Source organism: Silurus aristotelis, assembly GCF_946808225.1.
Source record: "Silurus aristotelis genome assembly, chromosome: 21".
Classification (NCBI taxonomy): domain Eukaryota; kingdom Metazoa; phylum Chordata; class Actinopteri; order Siluriformes; family Siluridae; genus Silurus; species Silurus aristotelis.
Window position 1 is genome coordinate 17,094,900 of NC_139594.1, and position 11,739 is coordinate 17,106,638.

The window sequence follows — 11,739 nt, forward strand, 5'->3', positions numbered from 1 at the left end:
CAGGCTTCCCTGCACGTGACATGTCAGTAAGGAAAACTAGTTTGATCTCAATGAATCTACTGATGTCAGAAACATTTGAACTTTTCATGAAATGAAATTCAAATGAGGTAGAATAAAAAAGGTACTCACTGAGCCAGAACTTTGAGTTTCTCGCCGATTCTAAACATTGGCTCGCTTATGTCTCGGCGTGGGTAGTCAGAAATGACCACCAAAGTCTCATCATCTGTAACTGAGAGATCAGAAACACACACAAAACAGCACAGATCATATATATATATATATATATATATATATATATATATATATATATATATATATATATATATATTATTTGACTAATTATAGCTTATTGTTATCTATAACAGTTGTCATTGTCTTTGTTCACAGACTTTGAGGGACACACCACATAACCACATAAGTCTAAAAATAAACTTAAAAAAAATGTTAATTGTTGGCAAAAAGATCAACAATAAACCATGCAGAACTTGATTGTTGAAGTATCATGGATGCAGCAGATCTATTAATGAAATCTTACAAGCAAAGCGTATACTTGTGAGTGTGCTGTTTTAGGAAAATAATATTTTGGGTGTTAACAGTAATTTCAGTTCATGGCAGGCCACATCACACCACCATGTTGCTATAAAAGAACACTTCCATGTGTACACTTGATATTTATACTTCAACAATGAAGTTCAACAATAAATTCTCTTCATTGTAAAATTGATGTGTTCCCTTATGAAAATCTAAAGCATTGTAACAACCCTGTGATGAGAGGTGGCTTTTTTTTCACTTTAAATCAATAATTTATTACTATCTTATAATAATAATAATAATATTAATAATAATAATAATAATAATAATAATATATTAATATTAATAATAATAATAATAATAATACTATATGACCCCAATCGACTTTTCCTTGATTAAAAAAAAGGGTTCCCTTCATCTGAGTGGAATAATATTTGGTGACTTTTCCTACATAATCTATCTATACACACACAAAAAAAACTGGGCTTGATTCGGTTGTTCTGAAGGTATGTAAAACATTTTTTTACACTTCTGGTCTTCGGGGTCAATATGACCCCACATTGAAATGAATGGGAAATGTGAAAAAAACTCAATATTTTTTCTTCATTTGTCAAAAAAAAAAAATCTATAAATCCAGCATAAATCAGAAAATTTAGATCATCATTTAAATGATTTTTTCCTAAAAAATTAATATTCATATGCAAGCTTATGGTGTAGTTGAGGAATTGTGTGGTAAATAGGTACAAAAGTACTTCATATCTCCCAAAACACAGCATTAATGAATAGATGAGAAGTAAACAAAAAAAATATATATATTATTTGTATAATTACAAATGTATATTTTTTGTATAATTTCTCTATCAATTGTTGGGGTCATATAGACCCCAAAGACCAGATTTGTAAACAGGAAACGAAGACCTTATGAGGGTTAATATAGAGTTATTTATTTTCTCAGATGTCAAATGATATTGAGTTTTGGCTTGAGTTTACCAGAGGTGCAATAGATTATAAAGTTTATCATGACATAATCGAAAAATGGCTGTCATGTAACTATGTTGATATACAGTTTCATTAATTATATGTTTAAAAATTTGCCTTTTGAAAATATCATTGTTGAATATTTCTGTACGATTCGGACGATTCAGGAAGATCTTATGTCAACTGGAGCTCATGTGCCATAATGAATGCTATCCATGCACAGTCAGAATAAAAGATATAACTATAGTGAGTATATATAATTTTTTTTTTTAATAAACTCTCATACACAATTACCAACTCAGTCAAACTGTGAGGAAAATCTGAGCTTTTTTTGAGTTATCTGATTCAACAGAAATGATAAAAAAACCTACCTTTCAACGAGGCGTCAGTGCGGTTCGTTGCATTGCGATTCTCAGTTACTTGGCCTTTTATTACATTTCCCATGATGGCAGTGGAAAGCTATAATGGCACACAGATTTATTATACACATTTATTGTGTTTAAATTGCATTAGCAGAGCAGTGTTAAAATCATGCAGCTGTTATGGCTGTGCTTTCAATTTTACAACTTCCTCAAAGTGGCTAAAGAGTTATCTCCAGCAAGACATACTGAGCAGGATGGGGAAGTTGTGGGGAGCCTATCAGAACACTATCAAAAAGTTTCCACTGGACAACAATTTGCAAACATAATGTGTGAGAGGAAGGTTTACCAAAACGCTGATTAATAGAACGCAGCGAAGAGAAAGCAACCCTTTGGTAGATCCTGCTGGCTATATTTATATAGACAAATATACAAAATATATGTCAGTAAAGTCATGTAGAGGTTTCTGTGTGTTAATCAGAATCAGAATCAGGTTTATTGGCCAAGTGTGTTGACACACACAAGGAATTTGGTTCCAGCTGTTTGTGACTTTTAAAAGTACAGACCTAAATAAAACCTATACATAACAAAACAAGACAAAAACAGACTATACAAGACAATACAAGACAATACAGACAATGTGAGACAGTATAAACAGTGTGGGTAATAAATAGGGATACAGATCAGTAATGTACATAAAGTGTGTGAGTGCATGGTAGTGCAAATGACAGTATATAAGAGGTAGAAAGTGCCAGAAAAGTGGAGGGGTTGGTTAAAAGTTCAAATTAAACAAAACTCACCTTTATTTCACTCCTTGAACTAATGTGTTTCCATTCCCATTACAGGAGAGGGCTATGACGGAGTCATGGTTTGTCAATGGCAGAGGAAAGCACACCGCTGTGTTTTAGTAGAGCTGTGCAGAGAGACCTGCTACAGTGACGCTGCAGTCATGCACTGACACTTCACTGTTTTGGGTTTGAGTGTAAAAGTGAGAACGCTGCCTCTGTCTAAAGACTTCTTCTACTAAAATGAGGAAGGCAAAAGCACACAACCACTGACCATGTTCTTGCATTAGACATGTGCTTCAAATGGTGTGATTATTCCATTTCCTTTTTTCATGGCTGTGCTTTGCTGTTGATTGTTCCAACCAGTCATTATAACAAAAAAAGTATATAAAGTACATAATTTTTTTTTACACACGTGTGTGTATGTATATGTGTACATAAATACATGATGATTATACATTAGATTGACTTTACATTAGATTAACATTAACTGAATTTCATTGCCTTGTACTTGTACATGTTTAATGACAATAAAGTTGAATCTAATCTAATCTAATATACATGATGATCATACATATATACATATGAGTGTTCCTATATGTGTGCCTATGTGTGAACTTGTGTGACCAGAATAGATGCAAATGGCTTTAAAGGACAGGAAGTGTGAGCCAGCACTTACACCAATAACAGTGTTTAAAGCGTTTTTTTTCCCTTCTTTTTTTTTTTTTCAAGTGTGCTAAACTTGTGCCACTGTGACCAAATGAATATCAGTAATAGAATATTTACATTTTATATTTTGATTTAATTAATGCATTTGTAAGGTCTTAATTTTAAAATATTAGAGTTAATTTAACCCAGGATCAGCTGACATGGTACTTTTTAAATCATAATTTACAAAAATAATAATTTTTAAGCAAAACAATGAAAAGGGGGAAACAAATGCTTATTTAATCAAATAAATATTCATGTCAATGATTGTAAAAATTGTATAGCTATTCATATTTTCTCTCTCTCTGAAATAATAGAACTGCATATCAGCAACGTGGCAAAGTAAATAAATAAATAAATAAATAAATAAATAAATAAATAAATAAATAAATATCTAGGAAAAAGAAAGGGTAGAAATGAATGAACTAATTTATTCTCTGGAACATTTTGTGCTTGCTATTATATGTTCTGCCAATAAGTTCCCTTTAGATATTCACGCATAGTATATGGGTGTGTATGCGAATACAACAGATCTGATGAGATCATTGTATAAGCATCGTATTTGGCATAGGCAAAAAAATAAACCCTTATGACCTACTCCAGTAGATAACTCTCATGTAGTAGACTTACTTACCTGTTGGTAGTTAGCACCCGACTAAAAAACAAGATATAGCCAGAGAAGATAAAAAAGTATTTATCACAGTGTACTGTATAAAAATATAAGTCCATTATAAGACCATTATAAAATTGTTTAGCCTAGACATATTTACTCGTTTCATGCAAAAAGTCTTACTCCATAGACTGATTTGCTTCTTTTAAGGAATCAGTGGTAGATCATCAGTTAAAACAAGGCTGTCTCTGCTGGCCTAAAGCCTAGCAGAATCACTGACTTACAGTACGTTTCTTAAGTATTTTTTCCATGAATTTGAATTAAATTATTCCCAATAGTTGGGTCTCTTCATTTCATATCTTTTCCCTTAGCCGCATTTCATGTTAGACTTTCTATCGAATCATATTTCAGCCATAATCTGTTGCCAGGGTAAATAAAATCTGCCTGAAGGCCTTCAGATTCAACAGTGTGGGCACCTGTAGCTTCAAAACCATGAGGGAGGAAACCAATTCGATTCCGAGTTGATGACACCTGGGCCATCTAGCAGGGGTACGATAACGTGGGCATATCATTTGATTGGATAGAGAGAGAGAGAGAGAGAGAGAGAGAGAGAGAGAGAGAGAGAGAGAGAGAGAGAGAGAGAGAGAGCGCAAAAAGCCAGCAGGAAATGAATGCCTGGAGGAATTCATTAGATGTGATACATTAATAAAATGACAGAAACAAGTAAAAAAAAAAAAAAGATGAATCCTTTTTTTTCAGTTATTTTCATTCAAACATAATCACTCACTTAAATAAATGATTCAGAAGCAATAACTACAGTAAATTAATAATAAAAGTATAAGATACATGTTAATATATTTTTTTCATGAATATGTATTCAATTCTTTTCAATAGTCTATTCTCTTTATTTCATAGCTTTTTTCTTAGTTGTGTTTATGCAAGAATTTTAAACCAATCATATTTTAGGGTTAAAGAAATCTGACTTAAGGCCTTCAGAATCGACAATGTGGGCACCTGTGGCTTCAAATACACTACAAAGAAACTGTCACTTTAACCAATCAGATTTCGACACTCAGGCGTATGATAACATCGGCACTTTCATGTCCTTTGATTGGATGATCAGAGGACTCACTTGTCAGTGCTCACAAACCGCATGAGATTCCTTTCTGTGAATCAGCACTCTGTTATACTGCATTTCTATTCTACAGCCATGGTGTATAAGTCTTAGCACAAGCTCTTTTTTTTCTATTTCTGATTTGTTGTTTAATTAATTTTTTTTTTAACTTTGCTGTCATGTCTGTGGTGCACACTTCAAAAGTAGACCATAATGAAGTGCTGCCTTGTGGTTACTTTGAACATCTTTGAAATGTCTGCGAGTTCACCGGCAAGCATTGTGTTTTTAGCTTGATAACTGTCTTCTAGCATGACATCATGTTCTGTTCGGTTGTGTTGTAGTAGTTGTAAAGGTATTTTCCCCTCTGAGACCCTGAAGCCTGACATTAGTGTTGAATATTACACGCTTTCAGGACGATTTGTTTAAACAATAGATGCATTTTAATCATCCCTCTTTTCCAAGGAAACTATTTTGTCGCTTTTGATCTTTTTTTCATGATGATTTATTCTTATATTTATTTAGATCACAATGTTATAATCCTCATGGAATGGAAAACAGGGTGGCATGGCCGAGCCTGAACTCTGACTCCAGCTTCCTAACATCACGGGGATATGCCAAGAAAGAATTTCACTGTACTGTAATGCACTTAACAAGTATGTTTTCTATCTTTCAAACAGAAGTACAATAAATCGTATATAATATATCAGTAGTTTCCCATCACCTCCCAATAACATGCCAGGAATTTGACTGGTAACCGAGCTGTATTTCTGCCTCATGTCCACTGCTCCCAGGACAATCGCCACCCTGACCAGGATAAAACAATCAATAAAGATAAATGAATGTTATACAGGAATGTATTTTCATATGCAATCATATTTATACTAAAGATTTTGACCATTTATTATAACACTTTCGATTATTTGCACTAAAATAATGAATTAAAAAAGCTAGTCTTATATTTTAATGTACAACATTTTATCTAGACACAACCTTATACAACATGTACTCTGATTGGCCATCTGTTTACCGTACGTCTTATACAAAGGTACCCGCTTGGGTATTTACAAATACTTACAGTATTTTTACTAATTATAATTTATATTACCGATATTATATAAATATTATATTACTATCACTATTATATATTAATATTATACTATAATTCTATACTATACTAATTATAGTATTATAATATTAGTATTATAATACTATAATTAGTATAATTATATTATCTTAATATTAATATTGTATAATTCAATACATTTTCGTGTGTTGCAACAAACCTATCGTGCTAGCGTAAATGCCGGCTGAAGATCTTAACTAGGGCTTATTTTTGGGGTAGAGCCTAATTCAATTCAATTCAATTCGTTTTCATTTGTATTGCGCTTTTAACAATGAACATTGTCTCAAAGCAGCTTTACACAGATAATGTGGGGATAAAAATGTACAAGATGTTCTTTATAAATGTAAGTTTGTCCCTGATGAGCGAGCCGGTGGCGACTGTGGCCAGGAAAAACTCCCCGAGATGGCATAAGGATGAAATCTTGAGAGGAACCAGACTCAAGAGGGAACCCATCCTCATCTGGGTTGCACCGAATGTCCATTTGTAGCAGATATACGATGTTGCGGGTTACAGTGATGATGATCAGAAGCAAACTTTAGTCCTAAGTCAATGTAGGAGACTGTTGACATTAACTACAGTCCAAATCCATCCTCAAAGCTACCATTCTTACTCCTCAAGTTTATGGAACCACCCAAGGCGTTGATGAGAAACCGTCCCAAGCTGCACAGAGTGTCCTCCAGTCGAAGAGAACACTATCCAGAGGCAGACCTGGACGAAGTGGGAAGATCCAAGGAGAAAAGCGAGGCAGGAACAGTGGTCACTGGAACCTCAGGAGCATATAAGCTTATTTTAGAAGCGCCTTCAAAAATCATGCTAGGGCTTATAGCCGGAAAAACACAGTAGTAGATGATTTATGTACAAGTAAAACACAGGTACCTCTATAAAGACACTACGACTAATTCATCAATTAGCAAAAGCCGCAACAGTACTACATTCTAGAATTTTCTTTCCTGTCTGCCTTCATAAAATATAAATATATGTATATTTTTTTACCGTTGCTGTTATTATGTATCTTAAAGTGTATTCAGCTAAATGAGAAAAAAAAGTTTCGAAAGTTCACTTCCCCCCTCTTTTGTAGCTCTTGTGTGCAACTCCTTCCTGTGGATGTTAATGGCAGCATGCAATACATTTATTTATGGTCTCAGCTCTGACCAACAGGAAGACACAATGGTTTTCACAGAATTTCATTAGCAAGTGATCGAGAAACCAATAATAGTTTAGAAGAACTTGAAAGACAGGTTCGTTCCTGGATAAACATCGAAATCTATTGTAAAATATTAGCGTGAAACTTTATTTTCTAGTAATGGTACTTATGTGTAATATTGCGAAAAGAAAAAAAGCAGGTGAAGTTACTTCAATTCTTCTCACTATGTTGATTGGTGGATTTTTTTTCTCACTCAAAGCCTGTGCGTTATCGGTATGGAAACTGTAATGATGAAACTGTATGATAAGAATGAAGAGTTTCATCTGCAGTGTAATCATCAGACCAGAAAAAAAACAGACACATGAATTAATGCTGTCTAACTTTTTATTTATTTTTTTATTTTTTTATCAGAAAGGTTTACTTAAGGAATTTTCCAAATGCTTTCCTAACATTGATTAAATATTATTTAGAGCATTTTTACGGCTTTTCTAATGGAAGATTGGGCTTTGTTTAAAAAAGAAGACAGTTCAGCTTATGCACTCAGTAAACATTTCACTAAATACATTTTTTGTTGATTTTATTTGCACCATTGCTCTGTTTTAGTCTTCAAATTCAAAGTCTGCAAATATAATAAGCACGCTGTTACAAATTTCTGTCAGTACTGTATATTCAGAGTATACAGTAGCTTTACTGGTCGGTGCTGTCATGTGTTATGTGTATTGTCCCACACTGTCTGGTGTCTGTCTGTCTGTCTGTACCGTCTGTCTGTCTGTCTGTCTGTACCGTCTGTCTGTACTGTTTTTCGTCTGCACTGTTTGCACTCGGTTGCACTTGTTGCACTTTATGTATCTTTATGTTATGTAGCTTTATGTTATGTAGCTTTATGTTGTGTGTTGTAGCTCTATGTTGTTTAGTGTAGCACCAGGATTCTGGAGGAACATTGTCTCATTTTTACTTAATTACTTAAATATTAATTAATGCTATTTGCACTTTAGTTTTGTATGTGCAATAGGCGCATGTAAGACAGACCCGGCCTTGTTTATAGTCTGGACTGACCACATAGCTGGAGTAAAGATCAGCTCTGTAGCGTAGCGTCGCTCACCCAGACCTCAGTGGAAACTTTTACACACGCAGGCCGATTGTGTCACTGAGCAAACTGCCATATGCAGCTGTGTTAACCCACTACACAGTGAGATGCCACACAGAATAGACTGTAGGACAGAGACCACAAGGCACAACTGAGCTGTTTCAGCCAGGCTTAATGACTTCAGTCATTAATAAATATTTAAAAAGTTTCCCTTTCTTTTTATATTTGTGTTTTCAATTGAAAAGGAAATATTGGTCGATGTGATACAACTTCTTCCAGGCCTAAGTTATCCGTAGCTACTGATAAACCTACATAGACCTACATTTATAAAAAAGTGACCAATTGTTTCTCATAAAGACTATTTTAATACATTTTGAGGTCAGTGTGAGACAGTTCGAGTCTAGAGACAGACACTAGCTCACATTCATTTAATGATTTGGCTTAGATTTAAGCGTTATGGCTCCTGACAAATATAAATACATTTTACATCAAAAGTTATATCTATTTATTTTATCGCCAATTAGTTTGAACAACACCATAATGATAGAATTATGTATATTTTCTCTCTGCCTTTAAGATACATTAAGCCTAAATTGGCTGCAAATTTCATTAGATTAGATTAGATTCTACTTTATTGTCATTGTACTGAGTACAATGAAATGCTGTTAGCATCTAACCAGAAGTGCAAATAGCAATAAAGCTAATATGAATATGTAAATATAAAAATATACAATAAACGTATTATGCGATTACAAACATTCAATATGTATTACAGTAATACTTCAGAAGGAAATATGAAGATAAACACAGGGTACTGTATGAAAGTGACCAAATCTGACCAGGAGAGAAGACTTTTAGTTCTTTTTGGGGTTTTTTCTGAATAGTTTTGTTTGGAACCTGAACAAATGACAAACACATCATTGAGAATGAACACATTATGTGTTCAAAATGGACTCAAAATCGGTAGAGTACTCATTTTTCGTCATCCCAAAAAGACACTAACGGTGAGTTCCGTGAGGTGCAACAAAACTATAGTGCAACAAAGTGGGTGGTATTTACTTTCATGTGGATGTGAGAAAGTGGTCAGATATTCAGTTTGATGCAAATGTGTGTTGTTGAGCAATTCATGTACAGCATCCTTAGTAGCTTCTTGGTCTGGTCAGATTAGTTTATATACAGTAAATTGTGATTTATATACAGTAAATTGTGATTTTGAAGAGTAAATATGGTACAGAGATATAGGGGCAAATACAGATATTGTCAATGCATGTACCCTTGTACCCTTGACATATCATAAATAGACTGAGTTCCAAAATGAGTTGGCATCAGAATTAGCAAGTAGCACCTGGAATCAAAGATTTTAAATGGTTATGTAGGTACAATACATTCAGAACCCCTTCACATTGTTCAATTTGATTATGTTGCAGCCTAATACTAGTATCGTCTTTACATTTTTAAAAATAATCAAAAAATAAAATATCACTTGTACGTAAATATTTGGACCCTTTGCAAAAAAACTTGAAGAGGATCTCAGGTGCAACTAATTTCTCTTGATTGTCACTGAGATGTTTCTACCCCTTGACTGGAGTCCATGTGTGTAAGTCTATTGATTGGACATGATTTGGAAAGGCACACACCTCTCTATAGAAAGTCAAAGGAACTGCCTGCAGAACTAAAGTTTATGAACATGAATGAATGTGAGTACAGGTAGTCCCTGAGTTATGATGGTTTGACTTACGATTTTTCGATCTTACAATGATGATAGTGAACAATTTTTACATGTATTTAAAAATTAATGTAGCTAATTTCTGTATATTACCCCATTTATATCAACATACTAAAAGACTCCTGGGTAGGCTAGGCCATGTCTCAACTTCCTTTACATAAAGTGTTACCAAAAAGTGTTTCATTTATTTGTGTTTCAGAAGCAGGGCTGCTGTCTTTAGTGCAGAACATCAAGTACTTTCTCTATTTGCTTTCAAACTTTCCCTTTTTCTATTTGAGAAAACAACCACTCTCCAGAGACCTTTCAGTTTAATGCAGTTATTCAACATGATGTTCCTGAAAATGTCCCAGAGAGACGTATTCCATTTAGTGAGAGTGAAGTAAACAGTAGGGAGGGATTTGGCCATTAAAAGTGCTGATTATTGCAGAATAAAGCACCTGTGTGTTCTCACAGCCTCTCTTTAGTCTGTAATGGCACTGTATAACGCTACCAAACCAAACATTACAGTCAGAGACCAGCCCATAATGAGCTGCTTCACAGTGGCATTGAATCTAAAGTTCTTATCTTTATACCCCTAGCTATTACCTGCTGATTGTCCTTGGTCCACTTGATCTACAATTAAGATCTTTTCTAACAAAAACAGTTCAGCCTTCTTTCACTGAAAGTATTTTTTTTATTCTTAGAAGCTCAAATAACTCATGTAAGTCTGTAGATGTAAATACACACCAGACATTAATACTTGTCTAACCAGTGGTGGATCATGCATTTCACCCCCCCAGGCCTTTAGTTGTGTTGTACCTGAATTAATCCACCTTAATACCATCATTATGTTGCCACTGCTAAATAAACCTTCAATATTAACGAGGAATGTAGTATAAAGAGCGCTACATCACAGACAGGAAACTCATTCTGCGAGAATGAATGCCATTACTGAAGCAAGAAATCCAATGAACACAATTTAACAAGTCTCCTTTCACTGTAGCCACAGCTACACCACATATATTGTCTCTAACAGAAGTATCGATATTAAGCTTGTAAAATGTGTGTATCTGAGTCCAAATACATTTCTTCTCCTCTGTCAGTCATTGTGAAATCAAAAAACAGCTATTAAATCCACACGAATATATTTGAGCTTGTGCAGTTTGCTATAGATGCTGCGTTTGAGCTCTGACAACTCTGACCAGTTATTGTTTGCCTGCTAGATAGCAATGGTACCTCCAACATAAAAATCTGATTGGTTAAAGCTACAGATTAATTCTCATGCATTTAAAGCTACAGGCACCCACATACCGTAATTTCTGTACTATTAAGCGCACCCATATATAAGCCACACCCACTGAATTTTACAAGATTTTTATTTTGAACATACGCCGCACCTGTCTATAAGCCGCAGGTGTCTACACTGAAACTAATGAACTTTACACAGGCTTTAATGAAAGACAGTGTCGGTTACACTTGTATCTAAACAGTAGCCTACCAAGAACGTCATTGTTCACTGTCTTCCTCCTTCCTTTCACAACTATTTCTCTCGAGAGTTTATATTTTGGCATCGTCGTGCGTTTAAAAATCACTGT

General features: G+C 34.3%; 1 protein-coding gene across 1 annotated transcript in view; it reads right to left on the minus strand.

Annotated features, from left to right (window-relative positions):
• sla1a (Src like adaptor 1a) overlaps positions 1-2,827 on the minus strand; it is a 7,245-nt gene extending 4,418 nt beyond the window's left edge. The window contains exons 1-4 of the mRNA XM_083523915.1: positions 2,669-2,827; positions 1,881-1,968; positions 130-229; positions 1-9 (exon numbers count right to left, since the gene is read on the minus strand). The exon at positions 1-9 is cut by the window's left edge and continues 78 nt beyond it. Coding sequence (XP_083380041.1) covers positions 1-9; positions 130-229; positions 1,881-1,953 — 182 coding nt within the window. The 5' untranslated portion in view covers positions 1,954-1,968; positions 2,669-2,827. The remainder of the gene's footprint in view (positions 10-129; positions 230-1,880; positions 1,969-2,668) is intronic.
• Between the last annotated feature and the right edge of the window lie 8,912 nt (positions 2,828-11,739).